Genomic DNA, 26,344 nt, shown 5'->3' on the forward strand with positions numbered 1-26,344 from the left:
GCAGGGAGATGTTGGCTCAAGTACTTAGGTCACTGCTACCCACATAGGAGACCTGGAATGACTTCTAGGCTCCTTGCTTTAGCCTGGTTCAAACCTGGCTGTTGAAGGCAAGTAAACGAGTGGATTGATCTCCACCTCTCTCTCCTTTCCAAATAAGGAAAATATAGATTTATCAAAATGCATAACATACATTAAAATATATAATACATATTAATACACACACACACACACACACATATGAGCTGGCATTGTAGCACAGTAGGTTAGCCTGCCACTTGCATCATCAGCATCCCATCAGAGCACTGGTTTGGGTCCTGGTTGTTCCACCCCCAATCCAGCTCCCTGCTAATGCACCTGAGAAAGCAACATAAGATGGCCCAACTGCTTGGGCCCCTGCCACTCATGTGGGAGACCCAAGTGGAGTTTGAGGCTCTTGGCTTGGGCCTGGCCCAATTCCAGCAGTTTTGATCATTAGAGGAGTGAGCCAGCAGATGGAAGCTTGCTCACGCTCTCGCTCGCTCACTCGCTCTCTCTGTCACTCTTTCAAACAATCAAACTTATTTTAAAAATAAAATATACATGGATCACTTTTTAAAAAAAAAAATTGGTGCATACAAAGCATAATACTATGACTATATACCTAATTATACACTTTAAAATGAAAAAATAATACTTTGTAAATTTTACCTGATAAAAATTTGATAAAAAGTCTCCCAGGATGAATTATCTAAGCATAAGACAGAAGCTATCCTTTTTATGACCTAGGAGCCAAAGTGACAGAGCGCAACTTCTACCATATCCACTAGAATTCAGGCCCTAAGGCTGGCATAGATTCAAAGTCAGGCTTGACACTTATCTCATTATTTCAGTTTCACAACACATAGAAAGTATTCTATCTGCAGATGACCAAACTGAGGTTCAATAAGTTTAAACACGTTTCCCAAGGTCACAAGGCCAAAAGGTGGAAGAGCTTGAGTTTGAACCTAGAAATGGTTGACCACACAACCTATGGAGCTGGGCCAGGCCAAAGCCAGAACCTAGAATTCCATCCAGGTCTCCCATGTGGGTGGCAGCGCCCCAAGAACTTAGGCCATCTTCTGCTGCTTTGCTGTGGGGAGCAACTCGGACTAGACTGTTACTGGAATTAAGACTTATTCTATGCACCTGCTCTCCCACAATATGGCGCTGGGAGAGAAGAAAACAGCTTCTACACAGCTGCCTCCAGTTCAACCAATAAACTGTAGGACTTGCTCCTGATTGGAGGAGAGCAGCGTACTCGGCGTGTGGGCAGCCGAGTTGGGATTGGCAGAGGAGGACTATAAAGGAGGAGAGAGACGGCATGCACCAGGAACATCTAAGGGGAACATCTAAGGGAACACCTGTGCAGCCCCCGAGAGAGCCGGCCGGCGGTGTGCCGCTCCCCTGCGGAAGTGGGGAATGTGGCAGGGGGAACTGCCCTTCCACGGAGGTGGAAGGGATAGTAGCCAACCCGGGAAGAATCAGCAGCAAACCCGGGGAGGGCCGAGCAGACGAAAGAACAGCGCAGGGTTCAGTGTTGCTCCTCCACGAAGAGGGGGAGCGACACTTTGCCAGGCACATGTACATGGAGCTGGATAGGAAACAGAGCAACAAGAACTGGAACCTGCACTCAAATAGAATTCCAGTATTGCAGGCAGTAGCTTAACCCACTGTACAACACAAGCCCCCAACCTGTGCTCTTAACCACCATATGATGTGATAGTTCTTAACCAGACATGGCCATGAATGAAACTGAAGATACTTGCCACCTCAAGGATCTGTTGACTTGCCACTCTTGGGCTGTGGTCCCCTCACTTGACTGTTTAGCTCCCCGGGTATTTCTTAGGTATACCCTGGGTTCTGAATCACTCATCTGTGTCTAATTATTCTGTATTATTAATATGGGCAACTGACTCCAGCTGAATGGTAAGTGCCTTGAGGGCAGGGCCCCCCTCTCAAGCTTATGTGTGGATGTCACCATGACAGCATAATAGGAGAGGAGTCACAGATGCCACCACTCACAATATCAGCTGCCAAACGGACTGAGGCCTACACAGTAGGTGCGTGGGAGCCGGCCCAGCAGGTGAGTCTTTCCAGTGGGCAGCAGGTCCACTGGGGCCCACATGGTGGTGGGGGGGATCCCTGCTACTAGCTGGGGCACCTCTGCTGAGCCCAGAGCTAAGAGGTGTCAGGACATATCATTCTCCCCAAGCTCCCTAGCCTAGGTCCAAACCTAAGGCCCAGCTCAGGGCCAAGAATTCACTGAGCTTTGTGGCTATTTGTCCAACAGTCACCATGGATCACCGAAGCCGACCCCGCAGCATAGGCCTGAACCGAATCCTTGGGACTCAGTCCCGAGCCCCCAGGGCCCCGCTCCCTCTCCATGTGGAGCAGGAGGCCAGGGAAGGAGAAGAATGCGAGCGCGAGCCACCTCGTCAGAGGACTCCTACCTACTCCTATGGGCCCCCAGAATCTGAAGAACTGCCAGACCTGGTTATGGGTAAGGACAAGCTTCATCTTTTTTATTCTTTGCCCACAGGAAGTAGGAGCCAAAAAGCAGAGCAGATAATGGGCAGAACTAGGATGAGGGATAAGCTTAGAAAGAGCAGATTTTCTAGCTGCCTCAAAGGGTTGTCACGAGCAGCAAGGACATATATGAAAGCAACTTGAAACTGTTGAGACAGGCTGTTTGAATAGTTGGTGTTATTTACAAAATCAAGTGCTTACAAGAGGAAATGCTTACCATGTGTCAGAATCTTTGTGAAACAAAGACAAATCAGAAACTGATTTCAGTCCCAGGGAGGTGACAACCTAACAGGGAAAAAACAAACTGTTAGGATGCTTCAGCGGGATTCAGAAAAGGTGACAGTAGCTCACATGAAGACAGAGGGGACCCTGGGAGCATAGAGTGCTGATGGCGCCTCTCTGTTGTGTGCTGTGTCTCTTCCCTCAATCCTCAGCTCCCATCCTAACAAGTGGGGAGGAGGGGTAGGGATGGGGATAGTGGAGCTGGGGGGAGACGCTGGGGGTCTGGTGGGGTACTTGTCAGAAACTGGAACAACCATATGCTGGAACAGAGGGTTTTCTGGGAACATTTCAAGTCTTGGTTTTAAGAAACGCACACCCTGAAACAGGTCTAAGCTGCCAAACTCCGTTTGCCCTGTGTTTCCTTCCCTGATGGAAGACAAGAAATGGTCTAAAGATACTGCTCTGCAGGTTAGACCTTCTTTTCTAAGTGTCCCCAGGACTGAAAAGGGTTATGGCTAGAGGAAAGTAGTGGCATTTCTCACACAGATCGCTGCAAGAAAAAGAATAAATGCCTGTTAGAGGAATAAAATGCAAGCCATTCAGAGGCAGAAAGGTTCCTTTCCAGTTTGGAGGAGATGGCGTGGGATGGGAGCGCTTTGTGGCGGGAGGAGAGAGGGTCTAACAGTTCCTAGTGCACAAGGCCGAAAGCCGCTCACCAACCAAGCTCTGTGAAGCGACAGGTGTGCAAGGACGGGAGGGTCTAACACAGAGCTAAGGCGAGGGCACAAGCGCAAAACATTGCGGAAGAGGGCCTGGGAGAATCAGCGGGGTCTAAGCGCTGAGGGTGGGAGTCCAGTAGACGCTGACGTCACAAGAGCCTACCAGTTGATTGACAGCCTGGGCGGGGGGGGGGGGGGAGCGCAGGCGCAAACGTCAGGTGTTGGGGGGAGGGGAGGCCCACCTTGGGAGGGGCGGGGCAGCTGGGCCAGGCCTGGGAGAGGCCAGGTGTTGGTAATGGGGTAGCGGTCAAAAGCTGCAAGAACCCCACGCTGGGAGAAAAGGTTTTTCAGGGAACTTGTCAAGCGTTGGTTTTAAAAAAGGAAAACAGACGTCTCTGGGACATGATTAAGTTACCTAAACTTCCTGTGTGTCCTTTCGTGGTGGAGGAAATGGTTACATCTATCTTCTCCAAGTTTTCCCAGGACTTGAAGGGGCTCCAACCAGAGGGCAAAGTCACGGCACTGTTCACACAAACCACTGCAAGGGAAGTAAACAAGTCAATGTCTAGCACATTTCAAAATTTATTCTGCCTACCTGAAAATTTGCAATCTCTGCCTCCCTATTTTCTCAGGCCTCCCTCCTTCCCGCACCCCATCCCCCACCCCCAGCAGCCTCCTGTAACCAACAGGATCCTTATAGTCGACAACCAAGTAAATTTCAAATGTCCCGCTGTAGGTGCCACATATGCTAATTTGCTCGACTGAATCATTCCACGCTGCAATCCATATATGATACCAATTATGAGTTTTCAATTAAAAATAATTTTAACTGTTTCACAGTAACTTTTAAAAAGTCTATTAGACGTACAGTTGCAGCTTTTGAGGAGATGGTGCTCAGTGGTGAGACTTTGAGGAAGAGACGTGAGAGGAAGGATGCCTACAAGTGCTGGGAGCTGGGGCGCGGGAACCGGCCACTCGCCACGCCTAGAGCCGCCCTGCTCACAGTTGGGTGACGCGCTCTGGCCTGGGCTGCCTCAGGGCGCAGGCGCAAACGGCGGCTGGGAGCGAGGAGGCGGGACCCGTGCCCACGTGGCGGGGGGGTAAGGAGGGGGGCGGAGCGGGTCTCGCGAGGCCGCGCCCCAGCTCGCGCGCGGGTATCGTGCACGCGGTTATCGCTGCCTGGCGGCGGGAGAATCCAGGCTCGCGCCAAGGGACGTGTTTCTGCACTCGCGTGGTCATGGAGGCGCCGCTGCAGCTGCTTCCCGAGAAGACGCCGTCCCCTGGCTGGAGCCCAAAGCTGCTGTTGCTGTTCCTGCTGCTGGCCGTGGCTCTGCGGGGCTTGGAGGCTGAGGAGAGGCCCCGGACTCGCGAAGAGGAGTGCCACTTCTATGCGGGTGGACAAGTGTACCCGGGGGAAGCGTCCCGGGTATCAGTCGCAGACCACTCCCTGCACCTAAGCAAAGCCAAGAGTAGGTGGTGCTCTGCCAAGGGTGGGGGTGAGAGGTGGGGAGAGTCCGGAGACACGTGTACCCCGAACGCTACGTGGGGGGGTGGGGAGCTGGGCTTGGGCGGCACCCCCTGAGCTGCCTCCAGGCCCTGGGCGGGCCTAGTTCTTTTCTAGGAAGCGGGAGGATGGAGAGGAGTTCCAATGGGGACAAAAGGGATGGTTTCCATAATCGGATTTTAGAAGCGGTAGTGGTTACCCCAAAAGCCGCAGATGAAGGAAAGAGGGTGGCCCTAGTCCCCGGCTTGCTGGCATCAAGGATGTTGTGCAAACTGAAACACTTCCTTAAACATCACAAAGTGCCTGCGGCATGTCCCATCCTTTCCCGAGTATTTCTGGGAAGGAGGGAAGGAGACTTTGGATAACGATTCACAGAAAGTTTGATTAAAACAGAAAACTGGTTAAACAAAATGCTCAGGAAGCCAAACGTTTCACTGGTCTTCCTTTGTTGTTGCATCTTACTAAGATTATTAAAAGCCACCTTCCCCGAAAGCAATATAGTTAATGGCTAGTCTTTGTGTTTGTCAGAAATGAAAAGCCTGTGAGAGGGTGTACTTTGGAGGGAAACGGAAAAAAAGGAGGTTGGAACTAACGCGTTTGGGTTGATGATAAATCTCTTGGCAAATTTGTGTCCTGCCAATTTGGCTTTTGCTTATTTGCGTTTCTGTCCAGTGTACAAAGCTAATGGCCACTTTCAGGAAGGACACGTCAGACTAAGTAGATACTGAGAAGGTTGTGGCCTGCTGCATCTGAATGTTCAGATGAGCCAAAAAAAAGGTGACCACGAGCTAGAAAGAGTGTCCCTTAGTTGCTGTCAGTAACCTGCTTTTCCTAGCGATCATTCGATGTTCTGTGGGCGTGTACTTGGCTTTTGTGATTCAGTTACAGCATGTTCCCCTGCCAGTGTTCAGTGAAAAAGGAAATAGTACTTTCACGATTATAAATCCCCAGGGTTAAATGGGATGTTCTTATGACTTAGGATGGAGTGGGAGTGAGAAATGAGAAAAACTCTTCTGCCTTCTTAAACATTTGCAGTTCTTTCCTGCAGGAAGTTAGCTACTTTTGGATTTTTGTTTTTAGAGAGCCAGTCATGCACTTTTTAAGTCATAATATTACTAAGTCATATTGGTAATACACATTTTGATATATACCTTCCAGGTAAGTGTTTACTGACATTACCTATATCTCCCATAGCAACAGATCCACTCCAAAACTGCTAATGGAAGCAAATAATAGTGATAATAGCTTTCCCTTATTAGATTTTAGGTACTTGCTACATTTTTGTGTCACATGTAGGCTTATCTAGAAATAAAACATTCATATTTTATTCATAAAATAGAATATTATGGAGCCATTAATGCCATATATTCAAGTAGGTTTTAGTAGCATGAAAAACTTCATATTTACTGTTTCCTTAAGAAGTGGGGGGAGGGGCTGCAACAAGCTCCAAATCTGTGTTTTTTAAAAAAGACTGGAAGAAAAGATATCAGAATCTTAACGGTTGCTAAATTGATGGGGATTATGGATAAAAGAGATTTCAGTATTCAACTTAATACTTGTATGCATTATCAGAATATTTGTTAATTATATAACTTACATTCAGGGCAGTTTTATTTTTTAATAGCTGCAAGGGGTTGCTTTGGGAATCACATTTACAGATCGTAAAATGTAGTTCTTAAATAAAGGACCTAAAATTTCCAAAATCAATTTTCTGAACAAAATGTTTTCAGATAAGTGTTTCCCTGTATGCTAATCTCATTAAGACATGTCACTGTAGCAGATTGTTACATTATTATTATTATTATTAACTTCTCATTTGAGTAGCATTTTAAGTAATGTATAGGAAGTGTGTATACTTTAATACCCTTCTGCTGTCTGATTCTTCCACCCGGCCTTTACCTAATCGGATCAGGATTATTTATGAGATAGGTTGCTGGCTCATGGTAAGTAATCATTAACTTCACAGACAAATTCATCTTCATTTTGTCTTTATTTTCAGAGTGACCTTAAATGCTGGCTGTTATACAAAAGTACCTGTATAAGCCTTACTTTCTAGGAAATACTTGCCAAACCTGAATGCAAGTATTGAACCCAGTGTATGTAATAGTTTTGAAAATCTAAGTGCAAATGTGTCAACAGAGCATAAAGATCCATTATTATCAAAGTGTGGTGGGTAGAGTTACAGTATACCCTTACAAGAGAATGACAGTATTCCATTTCCATCAGGTCACTTGAAACCTTTTTAAGGGTAGGGGGTCTCTTCTTTCAAAGCACTCTGGGAAAATTACCCTGGCCAAGGATTGTACCCTCCTGGCCTGACATATTTGCAGATTTTCTCCTCCTCCAGTGTAGCCTCATGCATGACAGGTCTTCCCTGTGTGGGTGAGAAGCTGGGAAAACTAAATTAGTACATCTGAAAGACTACATTAGAGAAAGGAAAAGCCCTGAAATGTAGGAAATTGATAACTTGGAAGGACTGCAGTGAAGAATCCAGTCAGATTTAAGGCAGGGATGGAATATAGAGGATCTGTGAGTGTGAACAGAAAAAAAGTCTTTTCACTAACTCACAACTGAAATGTAGCATTTCCTTCCAATGTGGACATTGGTAAGGGACCATGCAAAATTCAGCAGTACTTGGTTATAGCCGTTGCCAGTAGAATCACAGGTATCAAGCTACATAGGCTATTGTAGGTATCCTGAAACATTTATGCTCATCATTATCTGAGTTATTACATCAGTGCTAGACCTTGTAATCTTAAAGTGTTAATAAAAGGAACACATGTACTATGCAATTGGGTTTTTTAATAGTTGATAATTGCATTTCACTGTAATTGGTTGTAATTATATATTTTTTATGAATTCAGTAACACTGTTCTAGGAAGTCTGTATGCTTCACCAGACTACGAAGAGGTCCAAAGATTTAGAAGCCTGATTTTCAAAAAATGTCCTTCTGCCATTCTACCAACTTTTTCAGTATTTATAAATCATCCTATCTTCTTTCTTAGTTTCCAAGCCAGCACCTTATTGGGAAGGAACAGCTGTGATAAATGGAGAATTCAAGGAGCTCAAATTAACTGATTATCGTGGGAAATATTTGGTGTTTTTCTTCTACCCACTTGATTTGTAAGTAATACATGCAAATAGCAGCCAGCAGAACCTTAGTCTTTACCATTCACTATGCAAGAATATCAAACAGAAATTCTTTTATTCAGCTCTTAAAAAGGCAAGCTGATATGAGGAATTTATTCTGAAAGGTAATATCTACCATATATTTCAGAGTCATAACCTATTGAACTCTATACTTATATCTGCATGATTGTTATAATGTAATTAGAGACAAACTGCAATATCTTCATTAAGCTATACCTATTATGGTAAGAAAGTAGACTGATAATATTTTAGGAAGCATTTAATAGCAAAACTTTTGCCATAATTCTGTATAATGTGTCTCTGTTAATTAGAAAAATAAGAAGCCTTTTTCTCTACTTAACTATAATTTTGCCATTTTTATTCTTTGCTGAATCTGTCGCTTTCCTGGGATTTGAACATTTTCTGAAAATATTGTATCCTGCTTAAGGAGTAATACCTGTTAATATAATTTATGGTCATTGTTGGGGGGGTTCTTTTGTGACAGTGAGCATTTTTGCAGATGGTAAGAAGATTAACTCAAATACTCTTGTAGCTTTATTCACATGGAGAATTTGATTTTATTTTTAAAAACACTATTCTGAGTTTTTCAAATCCCACGAAAGTGAAACAAGACCAAAAAGAAAAAGAGAGTGACCCCAACTTTTATCGTTTGTCTCTATCACACTGTGCCTTTTTCCAGTAGGACTAATCTAGAAATATGTAGATAAAATTTAAACTCACAGAGAGGGTATACTTTAAGCTCATTTCTATAGGCTGTTTCTAGGCCAGGGTCAGCAGGAGAGTAAACAAAATATTTTAGCACTGTAGTTATCTTTATGCAGGAAGCACAAAAGCAGCTGTAGACAATTCATAAACAAATGGTTGTTGCTGTATTCTGTTAAAACTTTTATCTACCAAGGAAAAAATTGACTGGAAAAATATGGCCTGTGGACCAAAGTTGGTCCAAGCCAAATAGGAAAAATTCCCCTAAATATTAGTACACTGGGACTAAAACAAGTTATGAACCTGCATAATGAAGTCTTAAATTACTAAGAACTTCCTTCTTTGTGTGGCTTGACTAGCTAAAAAGTATAATGTAAGTTGATTTCTAATAGAAACCAGAAGGAGAAATCTTAATAGATATAAAAAATGACAAGCCTTCTAAATTCATGTTGCTGAAAAAACAGAAAGTCAACATGTATGTTATATATAATGCTAACCCTCAAATTTTTAAGATTAATAGAAAAATATGCTCTGTGTTTCCCCAGTATTATTTAAAACTCCATTACAAGAAAGATGTACTTGTATCTAATCAGAACATGGTTGTTAGCCACATTCTTCCTCAGCAAGGGACTAAGACAGCTGCTTTCTCCTGTCTCTGCAATGCTGTACTGGGCTGGTTAGAGACAGGAGAATTCTCAGCATTTGCCAACAGTTTACAAAGGGGAAGGTAACAGATATAACCCTTCAGTCTTCCATCAGAACTTTTTCTTTACTAAGACATGGGCAAATGTGTCTCTGATTAGCATTTCTTGGAATGATAGGAATGAAGGCAGAGGCTGACCATTCCTACCTTTTAGAAAATGTTAAAAAATACATAACATAGCCCAAGATCCCAGGGACATAATCCTGGATTCAAAATGTCTGCTTGTACGTGACAGTGCTATAGTTGAACAACTGAAACATTTAAAATGTAGTAACATTTAAAATTTTAACATTTAAAAATCCTATATTGGGCTCCCCTAGAAACTTGTCCCTTAAGTCTTTGTCAAACTCTTTTGACTATGACTCACAGTAGAAAATACATTTTTCATTGCCACCCAATATATATACACACATATAGAGAGAGTAACGTTCAGTCAGTATATACCAGCACACCCATGCTCATTGTTAAACTACCCAGAACCAGCCATGCCACATGGTAAATAGCCGTTTAAGGAGCATAAGGAGTCCCTACTACAGTTCCTACATGATAGTCTCCAACATGAGGCTGTGAAGGTAAATCAGTGGCTGCTCAGGACATATAAAGTACTGTCTGATAAAATGAAGGCATGGCTGCCCTAAGGCTCAAGGAACATGGCTTGACCACTAATCCATTAAGTTAGAACAAGAACAAGGTTTCTTGAGATGTATTTGGGAACTCTGTAATACATGTTTCTGTAATTAAATATTTGACCAAGGACAATCTTTTTTAGACTGTTCCATCTTGAAAAGGTTCATACATAAAATTGTTCTTAATGTGAATTTTTATAAAGATGTTTGTAAAAATTAAATCATTTAGTATATGATTAGTTTGAGAATGCTGACTTTTTTTTTTTAACTTACAGCACATTTGTTTGTCCAACTGAAATTATCGCTTTCGGCGACAGAATTGAAGAATTCAGTTCCATAAATACTGAAGTGGTGGCATGCTCTGTTGATTCACAGTTTACCCATTTGGCCTGGTTAGTATCTTACACTTAATGTGTAGGAAAAAGGAATGGATTTACTCTTTTATTTTTAAAGATTTATTTTTATTTTATTTGAAAGGCAGAGTTACAGAGAGAGAGAGTCACAGGCAGAGAGATAAAAGTCTTCCATCTGCTGGTTCACTCCCCAAATGGCCGCAATGGCCAGTGTTGGGCAAGACAGAAGCTAAGGAGCCATGCACTTCATCTGGGTCACCCACGTGGGTGCAGGAGCCCAAGCATTAAATAGATTTATTTATTTATTTGAAAGACAGAGTTACAGAGAGAGACCTTCCATCCACTGGTTTACTCCCCAACATCAATGATGTCCACAGCAAAAAGCACTGAATTGCATGATTATTATGATAAATTGAGTAACTTTAATCTTTAAATTTTTGAAAATTAAATTTATTAATCCTAAAAACATGTTCCACTTAGCTAGTTACAAAGAACTGCACATTAAAATAAGAAATATCATTTTTCCCTATCTGATTGAACAAGACTTAAAAGATTGAAAAAAAATGCATACAATGTTAACAGGAATTAAGATATGGCACCCACATAATTGGGTCAGCATTTCTAGAGAGTAGACAGGCAGCTTGTGTCAGAATTTGAAATGTACATGCTGATGTGAGTTTCTAATATATCCACCATTTTGTGCTGAAAATTTTATACACAATAAAGACCATTCAGAATTTTTTTTAAAGATTTATTTATTTATTTGAAAGTCAGAGTCACACAGAGAGAAAAGGAGCGGCAGAAATAGAGAGGTCTTTCAACCGCTGGTTCACTCCCCAATTGGCTGCAATGGCCGGAGCTGTCCCCATCTGAAGCCAGGAGCCAGGAGCTTCCTCCAGGTCTCCTACAGGGGTGCAGGGTCCCAAGGACTTGAACCATCTTCTACTGCTTTCCCAGGCCATAGCAGAGAGCTGGATTGGAAGTGGAGCAGCCGGGACTTAAACCAGTGCTCATATGGGATGCTGGCACTGCAGGTGGCAGCTTTACCCACTACACCAAAGTGCCGGCCCCCAGAATTATTTTGATTTTACAACTTGAGTTGTAAATGAGTTCCAATTCATTGACATTACAAATTAAAAACCCAAGGTTTTCTCTTAATAATTTTATACACATACACATACATGTGTGAGTATATAAAAATTTTTAATTAGGGAGATATAATTAAATTTCCTTAAGTTATTTTAAAATTCAATTGTATATTTAATCTCTGATTTCCTTCTTTTAAGTATCTCAATTTTTAGACAAACCTTCCCATGTTCTTGTATGCCAGATTACCTTAAACATTTTAAATAATGCAGTATACAAATATATACTGGTAATTTATTAATATAAACATATTAAAACTATAGGCTTAACTTTCTTCATCATTTCTGTAGTAATTCTAAATCTTCCTAGGATTAAAATCCATGTTCACTAAGGAAAAAGTTATATCATCCCAAATTTTGGGAATATGTTCTCAACTGGGTAGTTTTTCATATAAACCAGAAATTTCTACTTGATTGTCAGAACTGAGGCTGAAATAGTATTTTCCTGCTTTCTAGCTCCTGGGTCAGTGCCCTCCCTTTGGGACACCAGCCCATAGCCCCTGGTTTCAAGTTACATAAGAACACTTGGGGGTGTGGTGTAGCAGGTAAAACCACTGCCTACAGTGCCAGCATCCTGTGTAGGCGCCAGTTCGAGTCCTGGCTGCTCCACTTCCGATCCAGCTCTCTGCTATGGCCTAGGAAAGCAGCAGAGGATGGCAAAGGCTTGGGCCCCTGCACCCATGTGGGAGACCTGGAAAAAGCTCCTGGCTCCTGGCTTTGGATAGTCACAGCTCCGGCCATTGTGGTCAATTGGGGAGTGAACCAGCAGGTGGGAGGCCTCTCTGTCTCTCTGTCTGTCTGTCTCTCCTCTCTCTGTGTAACTCTGACTTTCAAATAAATAAATAAATAATTTTATTTTAAAAAAAAAGAACACTTGAAGATTGATGCAGCTGAGATTATGACTTCCTCTGCTGCTTCAAGTGGACTTTGCATTTCTTTGTCTCACACAATATTAAAATGCCATCCATTTGTATCCTGCCTGTCTCTCAAGGTTTTGTCTGGTGATCACAATTCTAAGGTTGTATTTATGACAGTGCATAGCTTTTGATCTTTCAACTCCACTTTTAGAAATTAATCAGACGGGACCAGCATTGTGGCATATCAGGTAAATTCGCCACCTGCAACACAGGCATCATATATGGGTGTTGGTTCAAGTCCTTGGGCCCCCGCACACACGTGGGAGCCCCAGAGGAAGCTCCTGGCTTTTCTCTGGCCCGGCCCTGGCCATTGTGGCCTTTGGAGAGTAAACCAGTGGATGGAAGATCTCTTTCTCTGTGTCTCTCTTGCTCTCTCTGTAACTGCCTTTCAAATAAATAAAGTAAATCTTAAAAAAAAAAAAGAAATTAACCAGACAGATGTACAAGGATAAGAATATAAGAGGTCTTCAAAAAGTTCATGGAAATGTATATTATGAAAAAAATGTATGAATTTCAAACTTTGCAACAAAATAAATTCTTTTTAATCCAATTTCCATAGACTTTTTGAAGTACACACTTATAAGGATGTAAGTGCATACAGTTTAAATGTCTTATTAGACATTAGTAAAATATCATACTCCATACACTAAAAAGGGGTGTGTGTATATATATATATATATATATATATCAATACTTAGTGCTTATCATTAAGTGGGGGGGGAGATAAAATAGAAAGCATATTAGCCTGTTTTTGTTAGAGAAAGAATGTGTGTGTTGTGTGTTTTTCTGTAAGCACATGCAAATGAAGAGAAAGAGTTGACTGTTTTAATATCTACCACTTACTTAGCTCTGACAGGCACATATTCTGTTTGTTACAGGATTAATACTCCTCGAAGACAAGGAGGACTTGGGCCAATAAAGATTCCACTTCTGTCAGATCTGACCCATCAGATCTCAAAGGACTATGGCGTTTATCTTGAAGACTCAGGCCACACTCTTAGGTATCGTTTAGTGGTTTTACATTGTGACAAATCCAAGAATGTTTATAATCCTCCTTGAAATGGATGTTATTGAATGAAGTAGGAGATATATGCTTTGATCAGGAAGCATTTTGCTCTGTTTGCAAAAATGTTGTAGAAACTTTTAAAGTAACTGTTGAGTGCCTACTTAAACTACATTAGTGTCATAGACTAGTTAGAGCTGGAAGACTATTCAGAGGTCTTTGACCATTCCTGCCAATTTACAGAAAAAAGAGATTCATAGAGTTCCATAAAATTAGCCAGTTATGTAATTAGTTAATGGCAGAGCCCAAACTTGAATCCAGGTCCTGCAACTCCTTGTCCATTTGTTTTTCAAAATGACTCCAGTAATTTTATTTCTAAATAGAAATATCGTATTTTTAGCAAACTTGTGGGAAAGACTAAATATTTTACCCAGCAGCTCTTACTGGGTTACTTGAGCTAACAAATGCTAATAGACTTCTTAGGAAAACAGGGCAATTTTAGCCTAAAATTATAATTTCATTATAATTATATTGATTTGCTTTGCAGTGCCAGTAGGCTTCTTAAATGTTTGATGTGAACGTGTCAGTATTTTAAATCCCGTTTTTCGTAACAGATTTGAGATATAATTCATCAGAGTACCTGGGTCCAAAACCCAACTCTGGCTCCTGACTCCTGCTTCCTGCTAATGCAGACCCTGAGAAGCAGCATTGATGCCTCAAGTAGTTGGCCCCTGCCACCCATGTGGGAGACCTGAATTGAGTTCCTAGCTTTGGCCTGGCCCACTCCAGACATTTCGAGCATTTAGGGGATGAACCAATGGATGGGGGAGCACTTGCAAACACATACAAACTCTGTCTCTCAGATACACACAAAATAAATACATTAAAATTCTTAAAATGAAATCTTTATTTAAAAAATAAAATTCATTGGTTATTAGTTTATCTACAGAGTTGTACACATCACCACAGTTTTTCTAATTAGAGAGACATACAGAGATCCCATCTACTGGTTCCCTCCCCCAGATGCCTGGAACAACTGGGACTGGACCAGGGCTGAAGCCAGGAGCTGGAAAGTTGATCCAAGTCTCCCATGTGGGTGGCAGAAAATCAGATGCTTAAGCCATCACCTCTGCCTTTAATGGCCTATATTAGAAGGAAGCCAGGGTCAAGAAACTGAGCCAGGAATGAAACTCAGATACTCCACTACAGAATGCAGTTGTCTTAACTGCTAGGCTAAATGCCTACTCCCATTACAACTTTACAACATTTTCATTACTCCAGGAAGAAAGTGCATATGCATTAGCAGCCTCTCCCTGTCTCCCCCAACCCCCTTCTCTCAGCCCCAGTCACCCATTAATCTCCCTTATGAGTCTGTGGTTGCCTATTCTGGACATCTCATATAAATGGAACCATACAGTATGTTCTCTTGGCTAACTACCCTCTTTGACGCAACATAATGTTTTCAAAGCTTCTTCCAGCTTATACTATTATCACTGCAAATTTCTCTTTTTGTACTTGCCAAGTCCTTGATGTTTTCTGTTTTAATAAATATGTTCATTCTCAAAGAATAAATATACCACTAAAAAGACTGAGTCAGTTTTGGGGTTTTTTATTTATTTGAAAGGCAGAGTTGCAGAGAGAAGGAGAGAGACAGAGAGAGAGGTATTCCATCCACTGGTTTACTCCCCAAATGACTACAATGGTCTAAGCTAGGTCAGCCCAAAGCCAGGAGCCTGAAACTCCATCAAGTCTTCCGTGTGGGTGGCAAGAACCCAGGCACTTGGGCCATCTCCAGTTGCTTTCCCAGGCACACTAACAGGGAGCTAGAAAGGAAGTGGAGCAGCGGGGACTAGAGCCTAACCCCATATGGGATGCAAGCATCACAGGCTACAGTTTAACGTGCTGCGCCGCAACCCCAGTCCTCTGAGACAGTTTCAGAATTTGGAATTGGGGCCAGCACTGTGCCGTAATGGGTAAAGCTGCCACCTGCAGTGCCAGCATCCCATATGAGTGCCAGTTCAAGTCCCACCTACTCCACTTCTGATCCAGCTCCCTGCTAATGTGCCTGGGAAAGCAGCAGAAGATGGCCCAAGTGCTTGGGGCCCTGCACCCACATGAGAGACCCGGAAGAAGCTCCTGGCTCCTGGCTTCAGATCAGCTCAGCTCTGGCCATTGCGGCCATTTTGGGACTGAACCAGCGGATGGAAGATATCTCTCTTTCTGTCTCTTCTCCCTTTCTCTGCTTCTGCCTCTCTATAATTGTGCCTTTCAAATAAATAAATAAATCTTTAAAAAAAGAATTTGGAATTATGTGAACATTAAACAAGTAAAATTATCTAATGCTATATTAGCTATTTTGTTTTACTTGAATCAAGTACTTTTTAAAAAATTTTTCTATTTTCAAACTAATACATAGATGTAGTTTTTAAAGCCAGATTATCTGTTTTATGATTTATTTATTTATTTATTTATTTATTTGAAAGGTAGAGCTACAAAGAGAGAAGGAGAGATAGAGAAAGAGAGAAATCTTCCATCTGCTGATTCACTCCCCAGATGGCCAAAATGCCCAGGGCTGGGCCAGGCTGAGGCCAGGAGCCAGGAGCTTCTTCTGGGTCTCCCACATAGGTGCAGGGCCCCAAGCATTTGGGCATCTTCTGCTGCTTTCCCAGGCACATTAATTAGCAGGGAGCTGGATCAGAAGCAGAGCAGCTAGAACTTGAACCAGTGATGATATATGGGAAGCCAGTGTCACAGGTGGCACCTTAATCTACTGCACCACAGCACTAACCCCTAAATTCAGGTTATCTTAAGCAGATGTAAATACTACAGTACATTTCATAGCCAAAAATAACATTTTAAAGCTATCATTTAACAATGATAATCCCAAGTTATATGGTAGATGGGAATACGGGGGTGTGTGTATACCAGTAGAGTAGGTAGATAGTGTTGTTGGTTCGTTATGGAACCTTCTGTGTGGATGATACAGGGATTTACAGTAACTGAAACTTGTCTTTACAGAGGTCTCTTCATTATTGATGACAAAGGAGTCCTAAGACAGATTACTCTGAATGACCTTCCCGTGGGTAGATCAGTGGATGAGACACTGCGTTTGGTTCAAGCATTCCAGTACACTGATAAACATGGAGAAGGTACCTTTGCTTGATTGTTTTAATGTGAGAAATGGCAGCATAATTACTTTTCTAATCATAAAAGTAATTTGGGTAGTTCCAAAGTCTTCTAGTTGGTTTCAAATTATTAGGAGACCTCTTTAGCACACCAAGTTATTCAAGTGATTTTAACAAATATCACTAGTTAATAGCCTACTTATTGAGTAAGAGGCAAAAGTATTTATTGTTTGCATAGTACTTTTGGATAAGATCAAAGAGAAAATTGCAGTTTCTCAAATTATGTTTCTGTGAACTTAAATTGTGGCAGTCTGGCAACATTCAGCGATGTAAGTCTTATTTGCATGTTTGTATTGTTGGATTTAGCTTTTAAATGACGTAATCCTCAGGGTTATTCAGTATCACAGTGGTAATCTATCAGGCCATCCTTTTACTCCAAGTTTTAGCAGTAACTAAATGGAAAAAGTGGGAGTTTGCTAAAAATAGAACATATTATATATTCCTTTTAAAAATGTCATTCAGTCCCTGGGTTAGGGCACATCCTCACATCTCTTTTGACAAGCAGCAAACAATGGCTTCGATCCAAAACACTGTAATATACATGGGCAGGCATGCACAGTGGAAGTTTATGGGAAATTGGAGTAACTTTTGCCATATCCAAGCCTTTTAGTTGACCAGATCCCCAGATTTTCCAGCCTCATTAAAAGGACATTCAGTTTGGTTTCTTATGTTGTAAGTGTAACTAAACAAAATTGGTAAAAGGTGCTTGATAATCTGAAAATGTTCTTAACAATACAGTCTCTTAATTTCACTTTTATATGGAGATAGAAAAAGTCAAGAGTTACTAAAAAGAACTACACTCTGTTTTTAACTATCTTTTGCCTATTTTTGCTCCTTTTAGTCTGCCCTGCTGGTTGGAAACCTGGTAGTGAAACAGTAAGTTATATTGATTTTTCTGTTAATGGGATGACTGGAAGCAAAAAAAAAAAAAAAAACACCACCACCACCACCTTAGGATAATCTTGCCATGTAATAGAATTGTCCTGGTACTGTAAATGAAGCAGAAACATTGCTAGGAGAAATCAAAGTACAGACATCTTCTGGACTATAGGAAAAGTTGCTCAAACTGAAAAAAAGCAGAATATAGAATATAATGCTATCAGCTTTAAAGCTAAATATATAGAAAAATGCACCATTCAAGAAAAACCATGGAAGGCAGAATAAATTTAGAGGTCACATACAGAATTTCTTCCTATATTGTGGGCCAAGAAAATAGTGACAAACAAAACAATTCTGTATAGTAGAATGCTTTCGAGAAAATATGGCTTAATTAACACTGAAAGTAGTTCTCTCCTTGTCGTTTGAAGAAAGGACTGAAATAGGTGCATTCTTTCATGTAGTGAAGCTGTATAATTTAGTCTCTGATGTAGTTTCAGTCCAGAAGACAATTTGGAAACTTATTTGAATCTCTTCTTAATTAACATATGTATCCTCTAAAAATCAAAAGCTTTACACAAATTATAGTTAATGAAATTGAAAAATACTACAACATTGGAAGAAGACATCATTATCTTAGGATAGTAGGAAAATATAGGACCCTAAGACTTAATTCCTTAGCAAAAGAAAAACAAATGATGTCATAGACATCAGAGGTAGAAATGTATTGTCTAACCTGTTGCCCCTTCCTCTTTCTTGAGTATGCTAAGCTACTTCCTGCCTCAGAGCCTTTCCCTTGATATTCTTTCTGCATTGTTCTCTACAAGACTGGCTCCCTCTCTTCATTTACATTTCAACTCAAGTGTCTTCTCAGATTTTCCTCACCACTTCGTCCCCACCCCCTGCACTAGCCCACTGAACCATTTTTAAAAGCATTTATCACAATCTAAAATAAGAATTAGGATGGGCATTTAGCTTAGCAGTTAAGACACTGGCTGGGATGGCCATATCCCACATCAGAGTGCCTGGGTTTCAGTCCTGGATCTGCCTCCTGGTCCCAACCTCCTGCTAAGAATGCAGACCCTGGACAGCAGCCAGTGAAAGGTGAAGACTTAGGTCCCTGCCACCCACATGGGAAACCTGGATTGAGTTCCTGGCTCCTGGCTTTAGCCTGGCTGTGACCATTGGGGTCATTTGGGGAGTAATCCAGCAAATAGGAGAGCATTCTTTCTTTCCTTCTTTCCCTCCCTCCCTCCCTCCCTCCCTCCCTCCCTCCCTCCCATGTTCTCTCTCTCTCAAATAAAAAAATAATAATTAGAATTAAAATGCAACTCTGAGGACAAGGACCTTAGCTGTGTTGTTCACTTTTAAATAAGACTTGATTTTTAAGACTTCGTAAATTGTTTTTTCAGCCAACACCTTTTGATTCATATTTCTATCTGTAAGCCTCTATGATCAATAAATGTAAACTAACCTAATGACTAATTTATAATTTAAAGTATCTGGTGCCCAAAGTACCTTTACTGCATAACTACAAATCTCCTTTGAGATCTGTCTTATCTATGTAGAGATGAGAGTAAGATGATAGTACAACATCAATGTTGATCTCAAAGGCAAAGCTGTTTAGCAAACCCATCAGAAACTGCTTTAAAGTTAGTGGATTATAGTATGTTTATTAGTTAGAAAGATAGACAGGTATGCTTTACCCATAACAAGTAAAATAGTTAATGTGAGGCCAAATTCTGTTATGCAATTTTTAAGTCTAACAAGTTTCTAAAGCTATGATACTTTTTTAAAGAGCCATTTATTTGAAAGACAGAGTTAGAATCTTCCAGCTTTTGGTTCACTCTGCAAATGGACACAACTGCTTGCACTGATCCAGGCATATTGGGCCATCTTCCATTGCCTTCCCAGGTGCATTAGCAGGGAGCTAGATTGATTGGAAGTGGAGCAGCCACGACTGGAACCAGTGCCCATGTGGGATGCCAGCCTCACAAGCAGCAATTTAACCTACTGCATCACAACACTGGCCTGGCCATGACACTCTTAAAGGGGGCACTTTTTCTTTCAGAGTGTTTATTCACTCACTGATTAGTTACTGAAAGTAATGCTTGATGATGTTTTTGAGGATTGTCTTTTGTTTTTACTTTGTAGTTTGAGGCTAAAAAGCTGCATTCTGGACCTCCCAAAACTTCATTTGTTAAACCTTTAGTGAACACACTGCCCCCTTTTCAGGTTTTTGTGACCTACCATCATTTAATCAGCAAATGATTTTTAAAATACATTAACATCTGTAGCCATGCTCTCAATGTGTTTGATTTTAACCAGATCAAACCTGAAGATGCCATGAAATCCTGGTGGCCAAGAGAAGAGCTGTAAGTAACTTTGGCAGTGCCTGAGTACAGATGTTAATTTATTAAATAAGTTATTTGCCTTGGAGGATAGCTGAGATTACTAACCAGGACAAATCGTTTTTCTATATATAATATAATTTGGTGTATAATAATCTTTGGGAGCGGTGTTTTGATGCAGCAGATTAAGCCACTGCTTATCACACTGGCATCCCATCTCTGAGTGCCAGTTCGAATCCTGGCTATTCCACTTTCCTGCTAATGTACCTGGGAAAGCAGCAGATGATGATGCAAGTACTTGGGCTGCTGCCACCCACGTGGGAAACCCAGATGGAGTTCCTGTCTTCTGGATTCAGAATGGCCCAGCCCTAGCTGTTGTGGCCATTTGGGAAATGAACCAGCAGATAGAAGATCTCTGCTTCTCTCTGTCCCTCTCTGTTGCTCTGCTTTTCAAATAGTAAGTTAATCTTTTTTTAAAAAAATCATTATCTTTAGTCAAGACATGAGCAACTAATGTCAGACTACTACTGATGTATACTTTGGCTTTTAAAATGAATAATTTGCTTTTTGTTTTGTTTTAACAGATAATCCCAGATCCAGCTGGAAAACTGAAGTATTTCGATAAACTGAATTGAAAATACTTCATCAAGGCATGATGCTTGAAAGTTCTCAATAAAGAACACCATTTCACCACCACATGGCATTGCAGTAGTAATTTCTTAGAGAATATAAAATCATGCTATAACCCCAACATATTTAGTGTTCAAGTTAAACACAATACCAAAAGACAGGCAGTTATCCTTTATCTTTCCAAAGTAAGAAATGTCAGATTGAATGAAACTAGAAACAACAACAGTAACATATTTATGAAGTACATGCCTGTACTAGTCATTGTGTTAAGGATGTTAGGTTGTTTTGTTTAGTATAGCAACTCTTTTTGAGTTAAGTTACAGGTGAGAAAAATGAAGCTCAGATAAATTTTCCAGAGTCACAGAGGTAGCTAGAAAAGAGAAAATCAGACTTTGAACCCAGACAGACTAATTCTAATTTCCGAGCTCATAAGGCTCTGCTGTGGCTCAGCTTTCTGCACCTTTGAGAGTGGCAGTAAAGAACCAGTTGTGAACACAGTCACCTTCCACATATCTGATAGGGATAGCTCACTGTTCTGTGATAACAAAACCCCCAGTCTCCTCTTTTATCTAAATTCGTATTTTCAACCTGCACTAAATTCATAGTGATTATATTTTTATATTTAACAAAAGTTGAATCACTAAATACATATATCTACCTCTTAACAAATGACCATATACAAAGCTGAACTCATTATCCTGTTTGCCACCCTAACAAGACAATGACTTTATTGTAGTTATCCATAGATATGCCATGTAGTTAGGGAACCTGATATCCCTCAGCCTGTCTTCCATGCTCTTCGCCTCTCTCAATACTCACAAGAAGCTCTGCTGCCCTGGGAGGCCATAGCTGGAAGTGATGGGGATTTTCCTAGTCTCCTGGCTGTTCTGTCACAAATGGGAGGTTTCTGGTGCTAGGTATTTGAAGATAGATATGGGAAACTAACTGCCATGCCTAACTTTTTCTAAAGTAAAGTACTTTCTGAATGCTAGCTTACATGAAAAGTTTTAGAAACCAATCTATTAGTAAAGTTGAAGACTGCTAGTACTTGATGTTTAAACAGCTATGGTAATCTTGTCAATCAAAAACATCCAATGTAATCAGCATCCTGTTCTCAGATTTCCTCTTTCCCATCTAAGGATTACAAAGTTTTTACTCATGCAATGAGTCAGTATCCTTTGGATTGATGGTTTTGTTTCTTTGGAGCTTTCCCAGCCTCTTTACTATTCATTTTAGGTCTTTGTACAAGAAGGGCAACTACTTTTAGATCCACCAAATAAAGCTGATTATTAATGTTTCAACATTAAGCAACTATTGATCATCTACTGTAAATACTTGGCATACACCAGTGACCAAATAACAAATTTCTTCCTTCAAGGAGCTTAGTGTTTGATTACTATTGCAGGTGCCAATAATGTAGTAATAGGTGAAAATATACCTTGTCTCACTGCTTTTCATAACAACTGAATGATAAAATAGCCTATGAATAAAATAGCACTAATTGCACCCTTTTCTCAGTAATTTGCAAATTATCCTTTCAAAGAAATGACTTCATTTTTTAAAGTTTATTTACTTGAAAGAGACAGAGAGATGTTCCATCCACTGGTTCATTCCCCTAGATGGCTGCTATGGCCAGGGTTGGGTCAAGCCGAAGCCAGGAGCTTCATCTAGGTCTCTCCCATAAGTAGCAGGGGCCCAACTTGGGCCATCTTCCATAGCTTTCCCAGGCCATTAGCATGGAGCTGGATCAGAAGTGGAACAGCTGGGACACGAACTGGTGCCCATATCAGATGCTGGTATCACAGGCAGTGGCTTTACCCACTAAGCCAGCCCCTGAAAGAGCTGACCTCTGAAAGTCCACAGTCTGAAATTGTACCCTAAAGGTAATTTAGCATTGTCATTTCCAGAAGACGGCAGAGTTTTCTGAAGGGATTCTCCCCTGTGCTTCTGGAGAGGACAAGCCCCGACCTAACTAGGATGCACTTCCCAGAAGATGTTTGTCAGCGTAGGTAAGAGGAAAGATTTTGGATCCATGGGACATGCTGATGTCTGAAGATGTCTCCAGTTGTCAAAACTGGAGAAGCACTACTGGCATTTAATAAGCAGGGGCCAGGGGTGCTGCTAAGCAGCCTGCAATACAAAGGACAGACCCACAACAAAGAATTACCTGACCCGAGATGTCAGTAGTGACATCTCCAGAGAGACGCCAACAAGACAAGTATGGTTTAGTAGCTACCTGTGCAGCAGGAGGTCTGGCATAGCCTTTAACCCTCCATTTAGGACACCTGTATCCCTTATCAGGATGCCTGGGTTCAAATCCCAGCTCTGCTATTGATTTCAAATTCCTGTTAATGTGCACTCTGGAGGCAGCAGGTGATGCCTTAAAGAGTTAGGTTCTTGCCACTCGTGGGAGACCCGGATGGAGGTTCCCACTCTTGGCTTTGACCTGGACCCAGTCCCAGATATTACAGACATTTGGGAAGGGAACCAATGGGCAAGGGATGGGTCGGTCAGTCTCTCTCTCTCTCTCTCTCTCTCTTACACACACACACACACACACACACATACACACACACACACAACCAATATGTAAAAGAAGGAACTTCAATACAGTGAAACAAATGCTAGATGCACAAACACTTGCAGAGGCTCCCAGAAACTACAAGGAAAGGTAGGGTAAATGAGGATTCCACAGGAGATGGGAGTTGTACCCCCATTTCCTACTTCTCCACTGAAGATCATATCATGTGTTAGTAGTCCTTACGAAAAAATACAGCCCAGTAGCCTGCCTTATCCAAGGTTTTGCTTTCCACAATTCAGTTACTTGTAGTCAACTACAGTCCAAAAATACTAAATGGAAAATTCTAGAAATAACGACTCATAAGTAGCGACTCATAAGTTTTAGATTTCATTCCATTCTGATAGAGTAATGAAATATGGAGCCATCCCACTCTGAACCAGTCAGGATGTGAATCGTCCCTTTGTGCAGCATATCCACGCTGTATATGCCACCTGCCCAGTAGTCACTTAGTAACTGTGTCGACTATCAAAGTATTAAAGTGCTTGTGTTCAAGTGACCTTGATTTTACTTAATACAGTACATTATATATTCTTACTAGTTATTTTGCTAATCTCATACTGTGTCTAATTTAGAAGGTTTATGAAAGATATGTACATATAGGAAAAAACACAGTACATATATAATTTTGATACAGTCAGTGGATCCAGCAATTTTATCCCCTGCAGATAAGGAGGGACTACTGTACTTATGACACAACCTCAAGCGATAAAGCACTGACTGGTCTTCCTCTCTCAAAAGTATCTGCTGGGAAATGGTACATACTTTAGAATTAACTGACTAGGATTAGGAGACTAGTATGTGGCCAAGGCTAGACAGATGTTAAGAATTAACTTCAAGCCCTGGCCATCTGTACTCTTTAGCCTTGACATCAGACACGAGATTTTCAAGCTTTCTTTTAAAGGGAGTGCACTGCACCATATCCCGACCAGAGATAGCACTCACTCACCATATGGAAACCTCACAGTGACTTGCCAAGTCCAGAAGCCCCCTTTCAGGCTAAACTAAAAGAGTAAATGAATCCATGCACCCATCCACAGTCAATTTAACAAAAGTCCCCAAAACATACACTAAAACTAAGACAGTCTTTTCATTAAGTGATTCTGGGAAAACTAGATACCCATATACAAAAGACTGCTACTTGACTCTCCCACTGCCTCTCACTCTATACAGAAATCACATCAAGCAGAGCAAAGATCTAAATGAAAGATCTGACACTACCAGAAGAAGAAAACACTGGGGAAGCACCCCAAGACAACAGACATAAGCAAGGATTCTTTGGATAAGCTCCAAAAACACAGGAAACAAAAAAATAGATAAAGGGGATTATATCAAACCAAGAAGCTTATATAAAATCAGAGGGGTGGGCATTGTGGCGTAGTGAGTAAAGCGGCTGTTAGCAATGCCAGCATCCCATAAGGGTGCTGGTTCGTGTCCTGACAGCTCCACTTCCAATCTGACTCTCTGCTAATAGCCTGAGAAAGCAGTGGAGGATGGCCCAAGTATTTGGGCCCTTGCACCCACTTGGGAGACCCAGAAGAAGCTCCTGGCTTTGGCATGGACCAGCCCTGGCCAATGCAGCCATATGAGGAGCAAACCAAACCAATGGATGGGTGATTTCTCTCTCTCTCTCCCTCTCTCCCTCTCTCTCTACCTCTGCCTTTCAAATAAACAAATAAATCTTTTTAAAAAAAAAAAAAGGAAACAATCAGCAGAATGAAGAGACAACCAACAGTGAGAGAAAATATTTGCAAGTTATGAATCTCATAAAGGAGTAACAGCCAGAACAACAATAAAAAGACACAAATAACTCAGTTAAGAAATGGGCAAAGGAGGGGACAGCATAACAAGTAAGACTGCTGCCTATGAAACTGACATCCAAGTGCCAGTTCAAATCCTGACTGCTCCAATTCTGATCCAGCCTTCTGCTAATGGCCTGGGAAAAGCAGCAGCAGATGAACCAGGTGCTTGGGGCCCTAACACCTGTGTAGGAGATCCAGAAGAAGCTCCTGGCTTCTGACTTCGGCCTGGCCCAGCCCTAGCCATTATGGCCAACCTGGAGTGAACTAGTAGATGGTAGCTCTCGCTCGATCCTGATCTATCGATTTCTCTCTCTCCCCCTCCCCCGTAACTGTGACTTTCAAATAAATAAGTTTTTTTTAAAAGATCAGCAAAGGATCTGAATAGACATTTCTCAACTGAAAAAATACAAATCTCCAACAAACACACACACACAAAATGCTCATCATCAGTAGCTATCAGGAAAATATGAATCCAAACCACAGTGAGGTGTCATATCACTCCTATTAGAATGGCTACCATAAAAAAGACAAAAAAATAACATGCTGGTAAGGATGTGGATATGCCACTGTTGGTGGCATATCAAATTAATAAAGCCATTATGGAGAATAGTACAGAGATTCCTCAGGAAACTAAAACTACAAATCTTGCTACCATGTGATCCAACTATCCCACTTCTGGGTATATATCCCAAGGAAATGAAATCAGTATAGAAAGAGATACCTGCACTCCTGTGTTCACTGCAGCACTATTAACAACAGCCAAGACACGGAATCAACCTGGGTGCCCACCAATAGATGAATGGATAAATAAAATGTGTATGTATACACAGTGGAATGTTACTCAGCCATTTAAAATGAGTGAAATCCTGTTATTTTCGATACCATAGATGAACCCAGAGGACATTATGTAAATTGGAATAAACAGACACAGAAAGACAAATATCACATGTTCTCTCTCATGTGTGGAAGTAAAAAAACAATAGTCTGAACTTAGAAGAGTGATTCCTAGAGATTGAGAAGAGTAGGGGGAAGGGGAATAGAGGGGGGTTGGATCATGGGTATCAAAACACAGAGCCGGCACTGCGGCTCACTAGGCTAATCCTCCACCTAACGGCGCCGGCACACCGGGTTCTAGTCCCGGTCGGGGCGCCGGATTCTGTCCCGGCTGCCCCTCTTCCAGGCCAGCTCTCTGCTGTGGCCCGGGAGGGCAGTGGAGGATGGCCCAAGTCCTTGGGCCCTGCACCCCATGGGAGACCAGGAGAAGCACCTGGCTCCTGCCATCGGATCAGCGCGGTGTGCTCTGGAACAAGAAGGGTGCCCCTCCTTTAATGGAA

General features: G+C 41.6%; 1 protein-coding gene and 1 long non-coding RNA gene across 5 annotated transcripts in view; one reads left to right on the forward strand and one right to left on the reverse strand.

Moving 5' to 3' along the window:
* LOC138847695 (uncharacterized) overlaps nucleotides 1-26,344 on the reverse strand; it is a 44,192-nt gene that overhangs the window by 3,938 nt on the left and 13,910 nt on the right. Inside the window, exons 1-3 of one of the 2 annotated variants that reach the window (XR_011385633.1) lie at nucleotides 4,354-4,507; nucleotides 3,901-4,023; nucleotides 2,762-2,829 (exon numbers count right to left, since the gene is read on the reverse strand). This is a non-coding gene — a long non-coding RNA (uncharacterized lncRNA). Of the gene's footprint in view, nucleotides 1-2,761; nucleotides 2,830-3,900; nucleotides 4,024-4,353; nucleotides 4,508-26,344 lie in introns of those variants that run through there. The other variant, XR_011385632.1, reaches the window with a different exon arrangement.
* Nucleotides 2,000-20,696, forward strand: PRDX4 (peroxiredoxin 4). Of its 3 annotated transcripts, none has more exons than XM_017349935.3 (8): nucleotides 2,000-2,101; nucleotides 2,309-2,518; nucleotides 7,995-8,112; nucleotides 10,446-10,562; nucleotides 13,464-13,586; nucleotides 16,607-16,737; nucleotides 17,615-17,649; nucleotides 20,585-20,696. In XM_017349935.3, the coding sequence occupies exons 2-8, from the start codon at nucleotides 2,314-2,316 to the stop codon at nucleotides 20,633-20,635; spliced, it is 780 nt and encodes a 259-aa protein (XP_017205424.2). In that variant the 5' UTR covers nucleotides 2,000-2,101; nucleotides 2,309-2,313; the 3' UTR covers nucleotides 20,636-20,696. The 3 variants fall into 3 exon arrangements, with proteins under 3 accessions (XP_017205424.2, XP_008270671.2, XP_008270670.2); XM_008272449.4 differs by lacking the exons at nucleotides 2,000-2,101; nucleotides 2,309-2,518 and adding exons at nucleotides 4,539-4,954; nucleotides 19,978-20,024; XM_008272448.4 differs by lacking the exons at nucleotides 2,000-2,101; nucleotides 2,309-2,518 and adding an exon at nucleotides 4,723-4,954.

This window comes from Oryctolagus cuniculus, chromosome X (assembly GCF_964237555.1).
Source record: "Oryctolagus cuniculus chromosome X, mOryCun1.1, whole genome shotgun sequence".
Lineage (NCBI taxonomy): Eukaryota > Metazoa > Chordata > Mammalia > Lagomorpha > Leporidae > Oryctolagus > Oryctolagus cuniculus.